The sequence below is a fragment of the Schistocerca serialis genome, chromosome 1, assembly GCF_023864345.2.
Source record: "Schistocerca serialis cubense isolate TAMUIC-IGC-003099 chromosome 1, iqSchSeri2.2, whole genome shotgun sequence".
NCBI classification, from domain to species: domain Eukaryota; kingdom Metazoa; phylum Arthropoda; class Insecta; order Orthoptera; family Acrididae; genus Schistocerca; species Schistocerca serialis.
Window position 1 is genome coordinate 1,194,154,822 of NC_064638.1, and position 24,660 is coordinate 1,194,179,481.

At 42.9% G+C, this 24,660-nt stretch overlaps 1 protein-coding gene across 1 annotated transcript in view; it reads left to right on the plus strand.

Moving 5' to 3' along the window:
- LOC126456514 (glutamate receptor ionotropic, kainate 2) overlaps positions 1–24,660 on the plus strand; it is a 1,353,954-nt gene that overhangs the window by 1,309,401 nt on the left and 19,893 nt on the right. The window contains exons 12-13 of the mRNA XM_050092267.1: positions 1,280–1,477; positions 16,443–16,668. Of these exons, the coding sequence (XP_049948224.1) occupies positions 1,280–1,477; positions 16,443–16,668 (424 nt within the window). The remainder of the gene's footprint in view (positions 1–1,279; positions 1,478–16,442; positions 16,669–24,660) is intronic.

Here is a 24,660-nt window from a genome sequence, read left to right on the forward strand (position 1 = left end):
GACTGTTGTGTCTGTTCGAAGAGGTCTTCCTCTCTTTCCACAATGGCTTCATACACCAGCTGCTTCATATGACTCCAGAGGACGTAATCCAGACACGCGAGGTCAGGTAACCTGGGTGGCCACTTCACAGGGCTCACAGGACTCTCAGATGATTCCTCACAGCAATGCTGAAATGGGCTGGCGCCCCATTATGTTGGAAGTGCATCCTTTATCTAACATTCAGAGCTACATCCTCCCACAGTTCTGGCAACACATGTTCCACGAAAATGTGGTATCGCCATCTTTTGAGACGGAATGGAAAAATATATAGTCCAGTCAACCTGTCACCGAGGGTGTCGGCCCACACGTTAACTCCGAATCTCTAATAATGTGCACGAGGTCGAATATTTCGTGGATTCACATGTGCCCAAACATGCGAATTGTGGATATCTGACGTCAGAAACCACGTGCCCAAACATGCTAATTGTGGATATTTGAATGTCAATACACATTCCCGGCTAGCGACACCAATACAACAGCTTACGTCAGCACAACTAATAAAATATACCATAACATTACAAGCTGACTTCAGAAACCACATGTTCCTCGTCGAAAGATATTTATTTTGATGTTTTCTATCTCCTGTATTAATTTGAACGAATAGTTTCGGAACACACTGTATAGTATACACTCATCATTACTATAAATAATGAATTATATATACAAACCTCACTGGTGAATCAGTCTATCGATCAGTGAAAAGCGTACCAAAATTCCTATAGTAGTTCCTCAGCTTGGCCATAACAGAAAAATGTGTGGCAATGGATGGGGGGGGGGGGGGGGGGAGGGGGGGGGGGGACTTAAGTTTGCGATATGTATACATACTCAGAAAATATCACTGAACGACCTCCGAAATTATGGGCGTGGAGTTCATGGAATTTTTAAAATCACATTCAATTTACCTTAGTAATATATAAAAGCTGACAGCTAAATAAATTTATAGGATTCAGCAGTTTCACTAATATGAGTTAACTCTGCAGTTGGGTGACACATAGATGACAAATAAAAATGGCTTTATTAGAATAATTACGCTGTAGTAAGAGATGCCTAATAAACAGTTGGCCACATAATGACTCAGTATTAACATATTCGGACATCAAACCTGTCTACTCAATTTATCATACGCTCACTATCTCTTCGAGAGATGTCTACGCGCCCTAAATCATTTTTCGTGTCATGAAGGTGCCTGTCCATGTACCGTGGACGCGTTTTTGGGCAATGTGAATTCTGGTCGGTGCAGGCCACTTCCACGCGCATCGTGGGCGGCATCTGGTGGTTCTTCACGCTGATCATCATCTCGTCGTACACGGCCAACCTGGCCGCCTTCCTCACCGTGGAGAGGATGATCACGCCCATTGAGAACGCAGCGGACCTCGCCGAGCAGACGGAGATCTCGTACGGCACGCTTGAAGGCGGCTCCACCATGACCTTCTTCAGGGTAAGTCTCGTCAGCAGAGTCGTCCATTGTTTGTCAGGGAATTCTGTTCTAGAGACGCAACCATCGTGCCATTTCCGTCGGAGCCTGTGAGTTGCTCCGCTTGAATAGGGAGCGAGAGAATTCCAATTATTTAATTCGTAGGACAGTAAATTCCAGGTTACTGGTAGATTCTGTGATCCATATGGTTGTAATCGACGATATCCTTCTAAGAAAATTATAATTTTTTGGTGACACAGGAGATGCTGCAATATGAAATTGTTTGTCTCTGGGAGGAAACAAAAGATGTCGATGGGAAAGAGTCCTCCATTAAGACCATAGTGTAGATTCAGATTTTTTTCTTTTGAACTGAGTCTCTTGCCTTGTTTCTAATCGACCTGCAACAATTGTGCACGATCTACGCTTCGCATTTCTCTTGTTTATGCTGCCACTCTGCGTCAGTAATTCACGGCACATGTAACTGAGTTTTGTCAACACGAAAGCATCATGCCGTCGCTAGGTCAGTAACTTATAATTCCGCTTGTTTCGGTTTTCTGCTGTGTATAGATGTTTGGAAAGAGGTTTAAAATGTTTTACTATCGACAATTGTTAACATTCTCATGTCTATGCATAGTTTTGTTGCATTAAATCTGAACTAGCACGATCGCACGTGTTAGATATCATAAGCAAGCCACTCGTTTCGAAACTGTACCTGAGCGTTCGCACAACATAATGAACCTGGTTTCTGCACTGAAATGACCCGCATACACTGAATATGTCTCATTAATAACGCAATCTGATTTCGAAGTTTACGTTTCGGAGACGGAAAAACTTACGAAAATCGCAAAGAAAAGGGCGGCATGAGTATTACTCGGAAGTAACACAACTGAGTTTTGAAATAGAAAAGGGCGGTGGGGATATTACTCGGAAGTAACACAATTGAATCTCGAGTTACAACAATGGCTGCAAACCTCATACTATGTTGCCTCAAAGTGTATTAAAATTTGGTCCTATAAGGTCAGTCTGTGCAGAACAAAAAATGCGTTTCTTCCCTTGCCTACTCTGTGTAATGAACTGAAAGTAATGAGCTTGTGGTGGAAACTATATTTTACGATATGTCTTCTCTGACGCAGTTTAACTCGAAGAATTTGTGACCAAAGCAAAGATGTAATATAGTAAATCTGTGAAGCCCAAATACAAAGTATAAATAAATCAGATACACTAAGTGAACCGTTATGGATTAAGACAAATATCGGATTAGAATATTTAACATAGCACCAGAGTACGTAAAAATAAATTTCGAAAAATAACCTAGAATCTATTTTAAAATCACTTGACACTATGGATGGTTAACTCAAAAATGGAAGCTGATCCCCACATTTGCTGAAGATTAATAGTATAACATTTTCCGTGCCAAGTCCAAATGCAAAATGCAACACGATAAGGACGCCATTTACATAACCTCAATATTCTCGTGATTTCAAATCATGGAAATATACCCCAATTGTTCCGAAGCTTGTTGTAGTCTCGCCATTATTATGAAAGTGGCTGTTCAAATGCGCCCATATAAAATGCACAAGACCAGAGTATAAATCTCTTCTTCTCGGTGTGCTGCCCGGCACAAAGGGGATGAGTGTATTTTTGATTCAAGCTGCCTGAGGCGTCCAAAAAAAATGGTTCAAATGGCTCTGAGCACTATGGGACTTACCGAGCGAGGTGGCGCAGTGGTTAGACACTGGACTCGCATTCGGGAGGACGACGGTTCAATCCCGCGTCCGGCCATCCTGATTTAGGTTTTCCGTGATTTCCCTAAATCACTCCAGGCAAATGCCGGGATGGTTCCTCTGAAAGGGCACGGCCGACTTCCTTCCCCATCCTTCCCTAATTCGATGAGACCGATGACCACGCTGTCTGGTCTCCTTCCCCAACCAACCAACCAACCAACCAACCACTATGGGACTTAATATCTGTGGTCATCAGTCCCCTAGAACTTAGAACTACTTAAACCTAACTAACCTAATGACATCACACACATCCATGCCCGAGGCAGGATTCGAACCTGCGACCGTAGCAGTCGCGCGGTTCCGGACTGCGCGCCTAGAACCGCTAGACCACCGCGGCCGGCCTGAGGCGTCCAACCGAAAAACATGCACCCAGCGCACTGCCTGGCACCACCGGTCATAGTTCCGGTGTCTCCGCAAGAAATACCAGTCATTTGCTGTTCGCAAAGATGTATCGCTCCACCGCCTAGAGAGAGGCTTTGTGAATGAGCTTCTCTGAGTTGACAAGTGACACGCGCGGTTTCTGAAAGGCACTCACGACACAGCGACCGCCTTTCAGTGTCTACTGCGTAAGTTGAACCTTGAAAGAGCGTAGGTGTGTGCTCGCACCATCGCTGTTCCTCATGCATTTTAAGTTAAAACTTTGGTGCGTGTTTGTTATATGCAGGTCTAACAGAAGCTCAGGTTCGTTCTCCGTTAGAGCATTCTGATCTGACAAGGAGAGGTCCCCAGCAGTGGAATCGACTTTTTGAAACCATCTATACGATGATGTTGGTTAAGATCCCAGGTATCACACACTGCAGCTATTCACCGTGATGCGCCATCGTTTGCGAGTAACTGATGAAAAAAAAACTAAAAATTTTGTGTGACACTTAATAGCGTTAAAAAAGTTGTCATATGTAATCTGGTTACGTGGTGTAGTGGATAGGATAATAGCAACCCATTCAGAGGGTAGTGGGTTTAAACCTCATCAGGAATAGTAAATTTATATTTAAGTCTTTATCGAAACTGATCATCAGTTTTATTCAATTAATTGATTTAATTGTAGCTTTCTATTTCCATTCCTCTGCCACATAATTTGATTCATAATATCAGCTTCTTCATTTGTCCTCATTTTTCTTCCTATCATTCTTTTCCACTTCAAATATTTGCTCATGTGTTTTAATTAATGTTATATAGTAATATCGAATTAATTTATTTTGTTTTATCACCCTGTTCTTTCGTCTACATTATTGCGTTCGTTATATCTATTTCTCATTCTTCTTGAACTTCGTTTTACTTACAAAACCTTCTTTCAATTAAATATTCACTTGCATTATTTTGTCCATAGTGCAGTAGGTATTTAGTTTACACTATGTGATGAAAAGTATCCGGACACCCTCCAAAACATACGTTTTTCATATTAGGTGCATTGTGCTGCCACCTACTGCCAGGTATTCCATATCAGCGACATCAGTAGTCGTTAGACATCGTGAAAGAGCAGTATGGGGCGCTCCGCGGAACTCACGGACTTCGAACGTGGACAGGTGGTTTGGTGTTACTTGTGTCATACGTCAAATGGCTCTGAGCACTATGGGACTCAACTGCTGAGGTCATTAGTCCCCTAGAACTTAGAACTAGTTAAACCTAACTAACCTAAGGACATCACAAACATCCATGCCCGAGGCAGGATTCGAACCTGCGACCGTAGCGGTCTTGCGGTTCCAGACTGCAGCGCCTTTAACCGCACGGCCACTTCGTGTCATACGTCTGTACGCAAGATTTCCACACTCCTAAACATCCCTAGGTCCACTGTTTCCGATGTGATAGTGAAGTGGCAACGTGAAGGAACACATACAGCACAAAAGCGAACAGGCCGACCTCGTCTATTGACTGACAGAGACCGCCGACAGTTGAAGAGGGTCGTAATGTGTAATAATCAGACATCAATCCTGACCATCACACAGGAATTCCAAACTGCATCAGGATCCATTGCAAGTACTATAACAGTTAGGCGGGAGGTGAGAAAACTGGGATTTCATCCACACATGACACCGGTAAATGCCAAACGACACCTCGCTTGGTGTAAGGAACATAAAAACTGGACGATTGAACAGTGGAAAAACGTTGTACACTATGTGGCGATCCAATGTCAGGGTGTGGGTATGGCGAACGCCCGGTGGACGTCATCTGCCAGCGTGTGTAGTGCCAACAGTAAAATTCCGAAGCGGTGGTATTATGGTGTGGTCGTGTTTCTCATGTAGGGAGCCTGCACTCCTTGTTGTTTTGCGTGGCACCATCACAGCACAACCTACATTGATGTTTTAAGCACCTTCTTGCTTCCCATTGTTGAAGAGCAATTCGGTGATGGAGATATCTTTCAACACGATCGAGCACCTGTTCATGATGCACGGCCTGTGGCGGAGTAGTTACACTACAATAACGTCCCTATAATGGACTGGCCTGCACAGAGTCCTGACCTGAATCCTATAGAACACCTTTGCGATGTTTTGGAACGCCGATTTCGTGCCAGGCCTCACCGATCGGCATCGATACCTTTCCTCAGTGCAGCACTCCACGAAGAATGGACTGCAGACCTTAGTATTTGACATAAATTTCAGGTTCGTCCTGTACCAATTTCTGAGAAAAGGATCTTAAGAGACGGATGGACAGACGAACAAAAAAAGTGATCGTACAAGGGTTTCATTTTTACCGATTGAAGAATGGATCTGTCAAAACGAGAAAGACAAAAGCGAATTTTTTTAAGAACTGATGAAAGACACAAGAGGACAGACAGACCCAAAACTGACAGCAAGTCACATATGTAATTGTCTAAAAGGAAAGCGAAGCAAATGGGATGAACACCAGTTGACAACGGATCCAAGAATACCGCCGATAAAGTGAAGAAATTTCAGGCCACAGTGGGAAAGGAGATCATAGAAAAAAATGAGGTGATTACGGGCAGTCAGTGGACTACTAAAGGAAGACATGAAAAAGGAGATGAATTAGAAGTCGACTGAGGAGGAGAACATGCATAAATTTCTAGACTTAGTGTCAAATTTAAAAAGGAAAATATAGAATCAGTTGTATTCATGGTCCTTCCTTAATCCTTCCTCTGTCTTCACGCGAGACCGTGGTGATGTAGCAGGGCAGTCCAGCTACAGCAGCCGAGCAGCGCGGACGTCCTGTGTGTTTCCACCTGCAGTGTGAGCATGCTCACCTTGTTTACTTCGTCTGATCGACACTAACGTGAGGCTGTAGCGCGACAAGATCACGGTGAATCAACACAGAAAATCAGCGTTGAAATTTGTCTTTCGAAACGACTTTTCCAGACCAATAACACTTGATGTCGCACGCATGGGGGAGGCCAAGGTCTCGGTTGCCAACATCGTTCACTTTTCGATCGTAATTTACACAGACTAGCTGAAACTTATTAACTACGCTACATGCTACAAAGTTATTCATGATATGAAGCGAGGACTCCGCTTATGCCACAGACAGTAATGCTGGTAACTTCAAGGATGACCATGTCTGACTGGGATTGTGAACTATATGCATATTCAAACTAGCCTTCGAATTACCGACGGCAAACATCATGGCGACACCCCTTCCCTATGGCACAGCATGTGGCAAAAAAATGGATCCAATTTAAAATATACCCAGTCCTCAATGGAGTACACCAAGCGCACATTGAGCTCTGATGTCACGTACCATCATACCTCTAGACAGAAGGCTGTCAGGACATCGTTATTTAACTCCGACAGCCTAAAACGGTTCCAGACGCAGTAATGAAAGTCACCTATATTCCGAGTGTCTCCAGCGTCGGATCACACAAGTTCCACTGCAGGACGCGCTACATCCACCAATGGCGACGATCCTCAAAGTAGCTTACGCAACAAGGCTCACAATTTCTCCCCCTGTCCAGACACAAACCGACGTTGCTGTACTGGAACAACTTTCTGCTGACGGCATTTTGGCTGATCAGTCAGCCTGGCCAGTGGCAGAACTCCCCAAAAAGCCATTGATACCACTGAACATTGCAGGCACCGCTCACAGCAGGATCGCAATCAATTCACTTATCGTATCTAACAAAGCCGTTGTGCTGGTGAGGCGTAGCTCAGTACCATAGTCCAATATAGAAGGCCAAGCACGCAAACAGCATTCAACGAAACACCAAAATCGCCACTGCAGGACCATGTCAGGAAACAGCAGCTTCCACTCGCAGGAGGATGAGGAACTAATCCCGCAACACGCCACCCACGAGGCAGACACCATTGTTTCTCAATCCAACGCAGTGAAATAGTAAGCGAGAGAGGCGACGTCCATCTGCCAGTCATAAGCGGCGAACAGTGATCAGCAGGAAAGTTCCACAGAGGGCTGCAAAGCTGCTGAGTCCCTCCCTGTCAACCACTATGATCTTATGGAACATTAAAACTTTCTGCGCCCATGTCGTGGACCGAGAACATCTAGGCTGTGCAGACCTTCTAGTCTGGACAACACTGGGAGGGCTGCAGTCAGCGCTGTGTGACGTCACTCAAGATGTCTACTTCTCTTCACCATCACCATGGATGACAATGCCCAATCACCGCACCGCTAGCCTTACTGCTTGGCCACGATGAGTACCGCTCGCCTTTCGAGATCCAACTCCTGAGAGAAACAATACGAGCCACATGAGTCGATTTCACGTTCCTGCAAGAAGTGCAAACAAACAGACTCCCGCCCTTTTATGGTTATGCAACATATGACTAGTGGTTCTGCAGATACCTGTGTGGCAATTTTGGTATATGACAGTATCGAAACTACTGCCATCACACATTTCGCCTACACTCTAGGATTAGTGGTCATGGCACTCGACACCCGATTCATTAATCATTTATGCACCATCAGATATTACCAAACGGTATGACCACATTTGGTCCCAAGGACCAAACGTCGCGCTACAAGCCTTTTCAGGGACTGGGTATGTTGATTCATGATCTCCACTTATGCAACATGTAGGAAAAGGTACACGGGGACCATTCTGGTCACATTCAACTTACCAGTCGTTCGACAAGCCGACTAGATAACATATATGTGTCGCAAGTTCTCGCATGGGGAGTGGTGGCTGCCGAATGATGGCCTCTGTCCTCCAGTTATAGCTACTATATCTGCATGATGCATCTCAGGTTTTGGAAGAGGAATGTAACTCACCGCCAGGATCTGGACTGCCTTCGACAAGTCGACGTAATGTGGCCCAGTTCTGAACAATGTCACTTCTGATACCCCACGACTTTGGAATGGTGGCTTCTCTGCGGTAAAGCGGCAGTCCACAAAACACTTGTGCTGTATGGCAAGGACCCAGCCGTATGGCACTGGCAGATCCTGGATGTTTACTATGCAGCGCTCAGGGATCTCGATACTCTACCCCCATGCTGAGAGACAAAGAGAATGACGCCGAATCAAGGTTCACATACTGTCACTGACAAAGTGCCAATCAGGAGGCGCCATAGTCCATTTGCAACAACATGACCAAACGGCCACAAAGGTATGCACCACATTGTGGCAGACATGCACTGACATCAGTGATGGCTAATCACACGCCTTAGAACGCGAGACAGTCGATCCTGCACAACCCAAGCAACCATAGTGAAAGCGATGGAAGATCTTTTTCGTCATCTTTACCAGAAAAGAACTGTAGGTGATGAGGCCACTGTGGAAGTGTTACAGCAAGTGACACACGCTATTGGTACTGCAACAGTGATGCCATTAATGGAGAAAGTATCGCCTCAAGAGGTGGGGAACGCATTGGACATGGGTGTGGTCAATAAGTCTCTAGGATTCGATGGATTACCAATGGAGTCTTACCAGACCTTCCACGATTTCATGATACCCCATTGGGTTAGAATTTCGACGAATTCATGTCCAAGGACTGCACTGTACCCTCTGCCTTCGTCGAAGGACTTCTTGTACCGTTACACAAGCCAGGGGGAGGGCGATCGGTCAACGACTATTGGGCATTTACAGTGTTTAACGTCTACTACAAGATCCTCCCCAGGCTTTTGACAGGCCACATTAAGACGACATTGGCAATGATCGTCGCCCCACAAAGATTTCACAGAGGGACGATGCCAACATACAAATGGCCACCAGCATCTGCAGGGACTTAATGCCAATCGTCTCAGCGTGCCGCCTGATAGTGGCAATTATCTCCATCGATTTGGATCCAGTCTTCGGTAGAGTGCACCGTACGTTCCTCCTACAGTTGACTGACCATATGGAATTTTCCCTGAGCCTCATCGACACCCTACGGTGCTTTCTGGCCACAGCAAGCTCTCAGGTCCACATCAATGGATGGACAGTGGGCCCAATACCCATTTAGAGGTCTCTACGACAAGGTAGCTCCCTTTCTATCTACCTTTATGCAATTGTGCTAGAGCCACTCCTTGGGGTCTCAACTGCAGGCTATCTGGCATCATCCCACAGGACAACATCCTCCACTACAGGGCATACACTGACAACCTGCTACTGTTGGTGCATTCTGCTGATGAAGTCTGCAGCTTATTAAACTGGATCGACCAATACAGACAGGCCATGGGTAGTCTTCTGAACATCAATAAGTCGCCAGCGTTGGACACTGGGGGCGATCTCGGGCTGGGTGCTGACACCTCCCTCCCACCAGATCTGAGATATTTGGGAGTCACGTTTAGGAAGGATGTGTGTGGAATAGCACCAGCAAACTACGGATCGTCACACAATGGTGCAACAGAACCTGCTCCAGGACTTGAATCAGCTGCAGTATGTGGAATATCTGAACCTCTAAGTGGCATCAAAGCTCAGTCACATGACACAGGTCCTTCCCCTGCTGACAGTGATAGCTCACAGACTTCAGGCCGCCTTCACTTATTACCTGTTCACAGGACATACAATCAAAGTACATCACAATACACTCACACTCTCCCTGCATGATGGGGAGCTGGAGCTGGCTCACATCTGGGCATGGATAGCTGGCCTCTATGCAACAAATATGTGGAAATGATGGACCACTCAACATGCCTCCCTTACAGGTCATCTATTGGAGGTTCTGACACTGGTCTCTCGTATCCTCCCAATGTCAGCGGCATGCATTGTGACACAGTTCTCCCAAGTATTAACATTCATTCTTGAAAACAGTTATGTGTTCTCAGATCTCCCCACAACACGACCGCAGATGGCAAAAGATTTTAACTCCACCCTCCCTAGGGCGGTTCCGCATAACATGGTAGATACCAAGTATCCAACTGTCCATTGAGCACAAGTGTGGAAAACGGTACACCGCCAATTTCTGCTCACCAATACCTGCGCGACATGGTATCAAGTTACTAACAAAAAATATGCGACGAGAGACCAGCTCCATATTGGATTAACGGACTACCCCTTTTGTGTTGACTGCCGCCTCCAGGCACTTGTGTGTTGTCGTCTGGCGTTTGGCAACTGAAACAGCGGATCTTAGCTTGTTACCTCCACATCACACATGACATGATTGAACCTCAGACATCCTGTGTTTGGATGACTATTACTTTCCTCCCGCAAAATACTGTCATTACATGGTTCAAGGGAATAACCATCGACTAAGTCTTCGGCAAAACGGAGAAAGTGGAACTTGATTACTGGTGGTACGTGCAAAACGCTTGCAACATCCAAGAACGCTCACCAGGATACCTTCCGCTCTTTGCAAATTATTTATACAGCGTTTTCGTTAACCTCCCTTAAACCCCCCGCCCCCTGTTGGTGAGTGGCAGGCAGTTTGATGTTCCGCACAGAAAGACGTTGTAGACTGAAAGTCCTGAATTGTAAACAATGAGAACGAAAAGAAATTGGTTGATTGATGGAAAGTTGGTTTCATAGAGACATTGACAAAGCACAATGAGTTTGTTGTAAAAAAATTTAGATGGCAATGTTGGAGATAGAAAACACCGATGGCAACGGACGAGACACATCCAACTGCACCATTTCTAGAAGAATGATTCTTTCAGCTGAAGTTTCACAAGTATTATTCAAATGTTGTTTCTGTTTATCCTTTGAATAACATTTTTGTAACGTCACGTTCTATAGGACTTTCATTCAAATTGTAAACAATTAAAAATCGGATAGAGCCCTAGACTCCGGCCATAAAGAGGAGTTGGGTTTTTTCCTCGTTCCAGTCCCTCCAGGACGGCCCCCAGTTCAGTTCAGTCTGTTATCAAATGCGTCCCGGAGGTTTTTCGTGAAGGGTGGAGGTTAAAAGCGATCGGGGATATGGACTCGTCATCGTCCCATTCCTAGTGCCTCGACGAACGAAAGGTTGCTCTGTACCCGCAGTCAGGCCAGAATCCCGTTCACGGTACATGCGCCAATAACTGCTATTTTCAAGACAAAAAATCTTCAAATGTATGTGAATTCGTAAGGGACCAAACTGCTGAGGTCATCGGTCCCTAGACTTACATACAGCTTAAACTAACTTATGCTAAGAACAACACACACACCCATGCCCGAGGGAGGACACGAACCTCCGGCGGGAGGGGCCGCGCAATCCGTGACATGGCGCCTCAAATCGCGCGGCCACTCCACGCGGCTTCAAGGCACAGTTGCTGGGTATGCACCTGTCGAAATGCCAATTGTTGTCGAAGATGTCACCTGGCTAAATTCCCATGTTGTTGTGTATATTTTGTATATTGTATATATGTTATACGCTGGGAGAAACTAAAGCACCAGACGTCTACACACAGATCATGCAATTCTCGAAATTTTTGGGCTGATGATGATGTGCGCGTAGCTGACACCAGGTATGTTCCATCGGATTCAGATCAGGAGAATTTGATAGCCAACGTGAGTCCGCTATAATGCTTCTTAAACCAGTATAACATGATTATTGCCATATGACATTGGCAGTTATCGTGCTGGAAGATGCCATTGCAGTTAGGATTCAAGCATGAACGGATGCAGGTGGCCTGCAACAATGCTGACATACTCTATGGCTGTCATGGTGAATGCCCCCCCCCCCCCCCCCACAGTGTAATAGGCCGCTATTGGCCTGCATCCGTGGTGTGGTGCGTGTTTCGAGAAGTCATTCACCGGGATGACGAAGTACCCGAAGTAGCCTAACAGGAAACGTGATTCATCCGAGCAGGTGACATGTTTCTATTGATCCACTGTCGAATCTTGATGATCATCTGCCACTGCAAATATAATTGACGATGTCGTTGGGTTATTAGGGAAACAGGTTGGCCTCGTCTGCTGTGTAGCCCCGTGTTCCACAATGTGTACTGAACGATGTATTCCGAAACATTTGTACGCTGTCATCAGATCTGCAGCAAATCGCCACATATCCTTCTTTAAAGAGCGGAGAAGCCTCCATCCTCCACGTTCTGTGATGAAGCGTGCGCTCCCAACACCTTGTAGCCTACTCGTGGTTTCGCCGTCCCTCAATCACTTTTAACATATGCTCACGACAACAGTGCGCTAACAGGCGAACAGCTTCGCCGTTTCCGAGATGCTAGTATCCAGGCGCAGGGCCACAATAACCTACTTTTTGTCAAGGTCGCTTATGTCAGCGAATTTCTCCATTTGCGGCCGCTGTTGCTGCTGGAATCATTCCCTACGCCTCTGCTCTGCCTTACACTTTCCGTACCACGTCACTGGCCTAGAGTGCCACCAGGCAACATTCACTTTTCATGTTGGGCAGTGGTCATAAGGTTTTGGGTCGTCGGTGCATATACGAGTATTGCTCGTCTTATACATGTAGTTTATCCATTCAGTTCGTTAATCCTTGATGCATTCGCTGACAGGTTATGGTTCGAATGGCTCTAAGCACTATATCTTAGGTTATCAGTCCCCTAGACTTAGAACTACTTAAACCTGACTAACTTAAGATCATTATACATATCCATGCCCTAGGCAGGATTCGAACCTGCTACCGTAGCAGCAGCGCGGTTCCGGACTGAAGCATCTAGAACCGCTCGGCCACAGCGGCCGACTGACAGGTTATATTTGTAGCTCCACCCTTATTTGTGCATCTCTATGTGTTCTCTTCTAGCCTCTATACGATATGTGGCGGATTGAACACAGTGTTCCAGACCCATTTCTTCCCCTTTCCCTCCCCCTCTCAGGTCTTTTCTTTCTCCATTAACAGATGGTACGCGGGAATAAAGAGGATCTTTCGCCCTTTTCGACAGCTTCTGATTGTTTCGATACGGCCCGCAAAGACTTTCTCTCTTGTGGCCACCTCTCCATCTCATGTCAGAGTATCACTTGCATCTCAGTTATTTGTTGAATACATTCCAGCCTTTGTCTTCCCCTTCAGGTTCGATGCTGTGCAGGTCTCTGTAGTACCATGGGTGTTACTCCTTGATGTCTTAATGCATGTACTAGCATCAAAAGCGTATGGGGCCAGAATTTCTCTAATTTCAAAGTCACGGTCATTACGCGAGATGTATATTGAAGCAATCAGGGTGTTTCATGACAGGTATTAGAAAATGGGATCTCGGAATGCAGTGCGTAAAGTTCTCCCTGATACGCATCGTCTTTCTTCCAACATTTCACATCATAGTCTGTTGAGCACATCTTTGACACTCACACATTAACTAAACAAACCTGTGATGAGTCGTGTAGCTCTTATTTTAATCTTTACTCTCTCTTCCTTTATCCAAACTTGGTAGGAGACCCAGACTGACGAAAGACCCTCAAGAACTACTCGAACGAGGAGCTTGAAAGTTATCTTCCAGTAAACTATTACTTTTCCTGCCTCTTCTTGTAGAAACCTGCGGTCCCTCTTAAAAGCCTCGTTCTAAATTTACATACAAACTCCGGAGGCCTCCATAAGCGCATCGTAGGTGCTATCCTGTATTACTGTTAGTCCTTCCATTCCCGTTCCATTCGCTAATAGAATGAGAGAAAACTATATATTTCCTTCCGTACGAGGGCTGGTTTTCTCCAATAAACAGAAGTCCCTACAACCAAACTTAGGTTTTCTGTCATTTCATATCTTTTTCCCGAGTTACACATATATATTTAATCGACTTGACCATGTCAAGCAGCACACCAAACAGAATTTCTCCAAGTCATCCTTTACCCTCCTACAGTCAATAACGACCCTTTACTGTACACTACAGCGTCGTCAGCAAACAGTCGCAGATAGTTCATGTCTATAGAGAAAACGAGCGATCCTATCACACTTCCCTGGGGAGCTCCGGACGATACCCTTGTCTCCGATGAACACTCGCCGTCCAGGACAACATACTGGGTTCTATTACTTAGAAGATCTTCGATCTATTCACATATCTCAGAGCCAATTCCGTAAGATCGGACATTCGTTAACAGTCTATATAGTCGCACTGTATCAAACGCTTTCCGGAAATCTAGGAATATGGAATATACCTGTTACATTTTATCTAGGCTTCGCAAAATATCGTGAGAGAAAATCGTAAACTGAGTTTCGCACGTGAGATGTTTTTCTAAATCAGTGCTGATCTGTGGACAGAAGCTTTTCGCTCTCAAGACGGTTAATGTCGTCCCCAAAATCCTTTTATTAGGGTCTATACTTCTTTACCATGCAGCAAAGTAGGAATGTTTATGGTTTATTCTTTTATTAAGTTTTCGTTGATATAATTAAATATTCCTGTTTTATCTCTTACATTAATTCTTCTCTAAAGATAGAGAAATTAAATGAATTGACATTTTGTTGGTTTACTGTCAGACTCTATCTTTTTAACGCCATGATTTTAATGTTGCTAATCGAGTTACTAAGATTACGCACTTAGCTATTAAGTGTAATTCTTGGGCCACTCTTTGTAAGAACTGCAAATCATCAGCAGCTATTACCTGACCATAAGCAAATAAACAGTCTTTATACAATGTTATAATGTAGATTACGTGCGTAATTACTCCATACTTGAACCTATTGCCGTAACACATCATCTACATTGAAATTGAACACTACAGGGAATGTACTGCACCATTCTCGTATGCCTAGAACCGTTCCATTTTATTGAATATTCATTTCGAGCAATAGTTATTGTTAAGCTTTAATTAATTCTATTAGATTAATCGGTATATCATTAACTTCTCGCAGCTGGAGTTCATAGTCATATAACTATGAATAAAAACATTTATTTATAAAACCCGCTGTTGAAATTTCGGCCGTGTGGCCGTTATCAAGTGAAATACTGCAAAAATATACTTCAGCATATGTCAAAATCTTAGAAAAATCTGACAAATGTATGTGTCGTCGTCACATTCGTATGAACGGCATTTAACGCCTTTGTCATCTTTTACACAAATCACATTAAACCATAGTATAAAGGACGACGACATATGTACATGCCAAATATTTTTTTAAGGTTTTGACATGTGCCAAAACACAACTTTGTGGTATTCCACTTGATAATGGTCATATATTCGAAACTGCAAAACGGGGTTTTACAAATAAATAATTTTACCGTTAGAGGCGACAAGATTCCATTTAAAAAAGGTATATCATTAATTTATGTTTAAAAAGAAAAGTGTTGATCACATACACTTGAATTCCATCTGACACGCATCAGTTGAACACTGCTTCCCTTTATAATAAAGCTGAGGGAGGAATAGATACAAACAATATTTGCTTGGAGCGATACTAGTACAATTACTGTGTAATGTTAGTATTGAAAACAGATAAACCATTCTTCAGAGCATCATTTTTAGTTTTCAGTTTTCCACTGCAAATAATCCGTTTCAGTAGTAGACTGTACAAGAGTTAACATTGAAATGTACGATAATTCAAGTATTGTTAGATGTATGCGCTGGAAATAATTAAAGTACTCCTTGCATTCACAGTCCTACAGACGTAATTTTGCTATTTGTCTTTGTTATTGGACAAACATTAGGTTCATAGACACTGCATTTCATACACAAATTTCATCTCCGCTTATATTTATACAGCTCTTTCATAATTCTGCGCGTCTGCAAATACGCAGATCGGGCGAAAATCCATTTGTTTGCTCTGCAGATCAAACTGTCAGAGCATATGTAAATAGTCGCTACGCAAGTGTCATCACACAGATTTTCAAATCAAAGCAACAGATATCACAGCTTTAAAAGCTTTTTCAGTATATAATTTTACCCGATGGAAAGCTATTAATTTTTAAAATTACAGCTTCAATTACTGTGACACTTCTCTCAATACTCACAGCAATGTTTGACTTCCGAAGCAATCATTCAAGGCAAAACATTGATGTCATATTATTGTTTTTTTCTAGGACTCTAAAATCGGTATTTATCAGAAAATGTGGCGGTTCATGGAAAGCAAGCGGCCGTCAGTACTGGTGTCCACGTATGAAGAGGGAGTGAAACGCGTACTGGAAGGCAACTACGCTTTCCTCATGGAGTCCACCATGTTGGATTACGCCGTTCAACGTGACTGCAATCTCACGCAGATCGGAGGCCTCCTTGACTCGAAAGGTTACGGAATTGCCACACCTAAAGGTTTGTTGCAGCTACGCAAATATTAGCAATAAATATGAAATTAGATATTTATATAACGTACGTTTTCTGTTCAGTCACTTTTATACCTGACAATAATTTGGCATGACACGAGAAGTTTCGCTAATTTGCTTGCTTTTTTTCGAATAAAACTGTCTAGATCGCTTAGTATATTACTTTATGTATTACGCAGTTTCCGCTATTGCCATCATCACATCAAAACTTAGATCTTGCAAAAAGTGATGAAATTAAAATATTTCTAGGACCGCGACCATAGAACCCGGAAGATTCAGCAGCAGCTAAGACAACCGATCGGGAAAGACTTCTTTGTATAATTCGACAATCTTTTACTGTTGATCATCCCTACACATGAAACAGCCGATCAATTTTACAAAACACTATTTACAGTCTTTGCAACATATTTTCATCAAAACTGCTTTACGAAATAAAAGAGATACAATGTATTAAATGAAAATTAAATTAATTTCAGAATTAAGTTACAAAAGTTCATTATAAAAATTTTATCCTTCAACTGCAGAAGCTCTAAGTGTAACTTTACAAACTATGTCCTTATACCATGACAAGCTTCGTCATAATCGATCAACTCAATCGTAGAGGACAAACTGTTTCTTGTGCTTCGCCGTAAAATGTATCTGGTCAAAAACAAAGTTAAAGGCAAAGAGCACTGTTGTTGCAGATTCGTGTAATTAATAAGTACATTCAATTAGTGGTGGTCGCCTTCACAGTAATGCCCTTCTGAGTCCACACGTTTCTAACACCGTTGAAAACATTTTCTCATGCCGTTTTGCAAGAACTCAGCCATTTTTGCTTTCCGCCAGAGAAAACTTCTGTTGTAAATTGCTCGTCCACTGCCACTGGCTCTAACCACTTTAATGGAACTCGTCGCAGCACGAGGACATAATTTGTCACCGGAAAAAAGGTCAGGCAATAACACATTGGACGTAGTTTCTTAGTACTGTAAATGGGTTTAGTAAGCTGATATCTCACAGTACAAGATGTGTCACTTCACAAGGAAGGAAGATAAGGGTTTAAAGGCACGTCGGTGACTACATTTTTGTCCTCAGTGAATGAAAAATATTGTAAGGTCCTGTGAGCTATAATTTACATGACTATCATCTTTTGAATGACCAATGATTTACTTAGGTAGGTATTCACTTTATTCCCTATTCCATTGATGTAGAGATCATCTGAAAGATTTCCATTGAAATTATCTAGACCAGTGACCAAAATTAAACTAACAAACGGAAATTTTGCCAGACTGCGTTAATTTTGCCACAAAACAGTATAAACAGGTAACAGAAAAGTAGAAACGATACAAAGAATACAGAACGTAAACAACTGCAACATAACGATAGACAAAAAAGTTCTGCGTTATTCCCAACATAACTGATTGACACACACATTCCGACAACTGGTTAATGTGATCACCTCTGGCAGCAATACAGGCCTGAGAACGACAGGGCATGCTGTGAATGATGTCATCAGTCTCACGTTGAGGCAATAATGCACATTCTTTCTGCAGAGCTGCGCGCAAGTCTTGAGTGGTTGGTGGACGCTGACGTGACGCAACCTGTCTCCCTAATGCATCCTGGACGTGCTCTATGGGATTCAAATCGGGAGAGCGGCAGGCCACACCATGCGTGCAACATCTTGCGTTTCCAAGAAACACCAACCACCTGTGCTCTATGAGTTTGAGCATTCTCGTCCATCAAGAAGAAGTCTGTACCCACACCACCTCACAACATCTGCATTTGTCGTCCCAGGATCTCGTCACGATACCTGACAGCAGTTAAACCTTGCCAATTTACCTGTACCATTTCGTGAAGAGGTATTCGAGTGGTCAACATAATCCCTGCCCCCACTGTTAGGTATTCTCCTCAGTACAGGTCTCTTGCCACAATGTATGGGTCCCGAAATCGTGTTCCACTTTCCCTCCAGATGCGAATCCATCAGGAATCACTCACCAGACCAAACCGGGATTAGTCTGTGAAAAGAACATTAGCTCACTGTTCGACCATCCAGGTGGTATGTTGACTACTCCACTCTAGACGTTCCCTTCTGTGAAGGCACGTCAGAGGTACACATACCTCAGGTCTCCTACAATAAAGGCCATTCTGCTGAAGCCTTCTGTACATCGTTTGTCTCGATACAACACGTCCAATGGGTGCTGCGATGTCAGATGCCAGTTGCCGTGCAATGCTAAGGCGGTACCAACGTGCCCTTACCGTAAAATAAAGGCACTCTCTTTCTGATGCCACACGTGGTCGGCCCTGCCCTGGTCTCGGAAGGTTACGTGTGTCGTGCATGACACACTTTGTATTCTTTGACGGTTCCAAGTACAGTAGCGCACTCCATAACTTTCAGCTGCAACGTGAAGTTTGGAAAATCGAAGTCAAGCAGTCACGAAATTATTGCAACATTTTCATCTTTTTTTGCAGCTCGTTGACTAGTTTGTTCTGCGGCAGCAACACAATCCTAGCTCTTACGAAGTTGATTATTATAGCGTAATAGGATGTTCTACGTGTACTTAACCGTCATACCGTGTTAAATTTAACTACCCCTTGCAATAGTAGTATATAGTCTCTACAACCGTCCTAAATTTCCCTTTTTTCGACTTTATTACGTCAGTTTATTATCGGCCATAACTTCGGAAGAAACAACTTAAAGTTCCAAGTAGCTTCAGAGAATTAGTAAAGTTCATAGCAGGTTTTTCCTGTGTTATAATAGAAAATCTTGTTCTTCGACGTTAATAATTACACTTCTTAAAGGGAAATTATAATCCTTGTAGTGTAACAGAGCATTAAATTAAATAATTATGATTAGATTCTCTGTCGACCAGCAGAGTCATCCTCAGATTTAACAGAAAACTTTACACAAAACCTTAGTCCGCTGGTACTTATATACTATAAATTAAATACAGTTGGTGGTGGAGTATTTATTGCTGTCAGAGGTAGTTTGCCTCATAGAGAAATTGAAGTAGATATTTCGTGTGAAATAGTATGGGTAGAGATTATACCTGACAATCGGACTAAACTATTAATTGGATCGTTTTACCGACCCCCGACTCAGAAGATATAGTTGCTGAACAGTTCAAAGAGAACTTGAGTCTCATTTCACATAAGTTCCCTGCTCATACAATTATAGTCGGTGGTGACTTCAATCTACCCTTGATATGCTGGAAAAATTATACGTTTAAAGCCGGCGGCAGGCGTAAAACGTCATCCGAAATTGTACTGAATGCTTTCTCAGAAAATTATTTTGAACAATTAGTTCATGAGCCCACTCTAAGCGTAAATGGTTGCGAAAGCATACTTGACCTTTTAGCAACAAATCATCCTGGACAAATAGTGAGTATTGTGACGAATACAGGCATTAGCGACCACAAGGCAGTTGCTGCTAGGCTGTATACCGTAACATCTACAACCATCAAAAGGAAATGCAAATTATATATATTTAAAAATTCTGATAAAAATGCTCTTAACGCCTTTTTAAGAGGCAGTCTTCACGCCTTATGATCTGATCATGTAAGTGTAGAAAAGTTGTGGAATGTTTTCAAAGAGATAGTTTCGACAGCAATTGAGAGATATATAGCACATAAATTAATAAGTGACGGTACTGATCCCCCATGGTACACAAAACGGGTCAGATTGTTGTTGCAGAAGCAACGGAAAATGCATTCCAAATTTAAAAGAACACAAAATCCCCAAGATTAGCAAAATTTTACATAAGTTCGAAATATGGCGCGTACTTCAATGCGAGATGCTTTTAATAATTTCCACAACAAAATTCTGTCTCGAAATCTGGCAGAAAACCCAAAGAGATTCTGGCCATACATAAAGTACACCAGTGACAAGACGCGATCAATACCTTCACTGCCCGACAACAACGGTGAAGTCACTGATGACAGAGCCACTAAAGCAGAGTTATTAAACAAGGTTTTCCGAAACTCCTTCACCAAAGGAGACAAAGTAAATATTCCTGAATTCCAATCAAGAACAACTGCCAAGATGAGAAACAAAGAAGTAGATATCCTCGGAGTAACGAAGCAGCTTAATCACTTAATAAAGGCAAGGCCTCCGGTCCAGACTATATACCAGTCAGGTTCCTCTCAGAGTACGCTGATAAAATAGCTCCATATTTAGCAATTATATATAACCACTCGCTCACACAAAGATCCGTACCTAAAGACTGGAAAATTGATCAAGTCACATCAATACCCAAAAAGGTAAGTAGGAGTAATCCGCTTAATTACAGGCCTGTATCACTAAAGTCGATTTGCAGTAGGGCTTTGGAACATATACTGTATTCGAACATTATGAAGTACCTCGAAGAAAACGATTTATTGACACATAGCACGGCTTCAGAAGATATCGTTCTTGTGAAACACAACTAGCTCTTTATACTCATGAAGTAATAAGTGCTATCGACAGGGAATGTCAAATTGATTCCATATCTTTAGATTTCCAGAAGGCTTTCGACACTGTTCCTCACAAGCGTCTTCTAACCAAACTGCGTGCCTACCGAATATCGCCTCAGTTGTGCGACTGGATTCGTGATTTCCTGTCAGAAAGGTCACATTTCGTAGTAATGGACGGAAAGTCATCGAGTAAAACAGAAGTAATATCCGGCGTTCCCCAAGGAAGTGTTATAGGCCCTCTATTGTTCCTGATCTATACTAACGACATAGGATACAATCTGAGTAGCCGTCTTAGATTGTTTGCAGATGATGCTGTCATTTACCGTCTTGTAAAGTCATCAGATGATCAAAACGACTTGCAACATGATTTAGGTAAGATATCTGTATGGTGCGAAAAGTGGCAATTGACCCTGAATAAGGAAAAGTGTGAACTTATTCACATGAGTACTAAAAGAAATCAGCTAATTTCGATTACACATAAGTCACAAATATCTGAACGCTGTAAATTCAACTAAATACTTAGGGATTACAATTACAAATAACCTAAATTGGAAAGCTCACATAGAATATTGTGGGTAGAGCAAACCAAAGACTGCGATTTATTGGCAGAACACTTAGAAGGTACACCAGGTCTACTAAAGAGACTGTTTACACCACGCTTGTGCGCCCTATTCTGGAGTGTTGCTGTGCGGTGTGAGATCCGCATTAGATGGGACTGACGGATGACATCGAAAAAGTACAAAGAAGGGCAGCTCGTCTTGTATTATCGTGAAATAGGGGAGATAGTGTCAAAGACATGATACGTGATTTGGAGTGGCAATCATTAAAACAAAAGCGTTTTTCGTTGCGACGGAGCCTTCTTATGAAATTTCAATCACCAGTTTTCTCCTCCGATTGCGAAAACATTCTGTTGGCACCCACCTACATAGGGAGAAATGATCATCACGATAAAATAAGAGAAATCGTGGCTCGCACAGAAAATTTAAGTGCTCGTTTTTCCCGCTTGTTTTCGAGAGTGGAACGTCTACCGTTCAAATGGCTCTCAGCACTATGGGACTCAACGTCGGAGGTCATCAGTCCCCTAGAACTTAGAACTACTTAAACCTAACTAACCTGAGGACATCACACACATCCACGCCCGAGGCAGGATTCGAACCTGCGACCGTAGCAGTCGCGCGATTCCGGACTGAAGCGCCTAGAACCGCTCGGCCACCGCGGCCGGCGGAACGGTAGACAGCCAGCTTGAAGGTGGTTCATTGAACCCTCTGCCAGCACTTTATTGTGAATAGCAGAGTAATCACGTAGATGTAGATGTAGATATTCCCAGTAATAGCCATCGTTGGAAGAGTTTAATCATCCAATAATCGAGCGTGATAATTACAGTTTAGTAAGTGGAAGGCACGACAAGGCAGTTGCGAAACAATCCTAAATTCATGCTGTGAAAACTTCTTAAAACAGATAGTGCAGAAGTCCACTCAAAATGGGAATAAATACAACAGCAACAAACAGAACTTGCCTCTTTGAGGATATCCACGTTGAAATTGGTACCAGTGATAGTAAAGTGGTTGTAGCGACAGTGGTTACCGATGCACAATTGGTCACTGAAACCAGTTCAAAGATTTACAACGTCACCAAAACAGATAAAGAGACAGTAGTGTCATCTCAAAAACAATCTGAAATATCATCAATGGACTGGAACGTGTACACTAACTGTCGTTCAAGTTTAGAAGAATAGTTAATCAAACACTGGATAGGTTTGCGATGAGTGACACTCTCCATGGAACATAGTCTAAAATCAGAAATCACAAAACAAACAGTGGATACCGCAAGAAAGGTGTAAAACAAAGTGTAGTGTGTGGATAGAGAGATACAATGTAAAAAATTCTCGCAAAACCGAAAGAAATTCTGATCATGTGTAAAGGTGTGCAGTGGCACCAAATTTAGTGTTGAGACACTTATTGATGAAACAAAAACTTAAACTGAAATTAGCACAGTAAAAACTGAAACATCTGTCATATGAATTTGTTTCTTTCGCTTAACACTTTGAAAGACATAGATAAAAGCAGTCAGTTACACGCAGTACTTCTTTACTTCCGGAAATCATTTCAGATAGTACCGTACCAACGCAAATTAACAAATTACATTAACGATGATATGGGACACCAAACAAGATTTGTCACTGTGAGGAGCATTTCTTGCTAGAAAGCAAACAGCATGTTGTCTTGGATGAAAAATCATTGACAAACGAATAAGTCACTTCAGTCGTGCCACAGGGAAGTGCGTTGGGGTCCTTGCGTTAACGTAGTATGTTAATGACCTGGTAGAAAATATTAACAGTAGCTTCAGACGTTTTGCAGATCATACAATTGCCTGAATGAAGTGCACTCTGAAAAAAATCGTACCAATAATTAGTCAGTCCATGACAAAACTTCAAAGTCGTTCAAAAGCTGGCAACTGTAAATCTACATCTGCATCTACACCCATACTCTGCAAACCACCGCGAAGTGCCCGGCAAAGGATATGTCCCAATGTTCTAGTTATTAAGGTTTTTCCCGTTCCATTCACGAGTTGAGCGCCGGAAGAATTATTGTTTGAATCTTGTCGTCACAATCCCTATGTGAGCGATACGTAGGGGGTTCTAGTATATTCCGAGAGTCATCATTTAAAGCCGGTTCTTGAAACTTTGTTAATAGACGGAATAGTTACGCCCATGTTAAAGAGTCTGCCAGTTCAGTTTCCTCAGCAACTTCTCACGGGTGAAACAAACATCTGACCTTCGTGCTGCCCTTCTCTGTATATATTCAGTATCCCTACTTCTCATAAATGTAAAATTGTGGACTTCACAAAATGAAAAACTGTAATAACATATGACCTCAATTCACTGAGTCACATTTGGAATCATTCAACTCATAGAAATATCTTAGTGTAAGAATATGTAGAGATAGGCAATGGAGTGATCAGACAGAGGCAGTCATTGGTAAAGCAGGTGACGGAAGTCGGTTTATTGACAGAATACATGGAAAATACACCTTTTTATAAAAGGAGATTCCTTACAACACCCAAGCGACCTATCCAAGAACATTGCTCAAGTGTGTGGGACTCGTACCACGTAGGATTAACATGGAATAATGACCTTATACAGAAATAAACAGCGATCACTGACACTAACTCCAGAGCCATAAATAGTAGTGTCTTCCTTGCACTCCTGCCGTAGCCTCTTCAACCTTCCGATGGCCAGTTCCGAAGATGTGCTTAACTGACAGCCGCCAGTTTGTTGAGGATGATGTCAGAAAATTTTATCTCTATCGCTTCTTTTATGATGCTATCCTAGAAGCCATTTAATAACAGATGTCTCTTCGAACGCAATTTGGTACCCTTTTCCAGAGCATGTTCTGCTACCGCTGATTTCTCAATGTATCGTAGCCGAAAATACGCGTTATGTTCCACGCGGCGCTGTTCTGTAGCACACAAAATCTGTCCGACATAAAATTGCTCACAGCCGGCACGTTATTTTATACACACCCCTCTGTTCTGAGACCTACATCGTCTTTCACAGG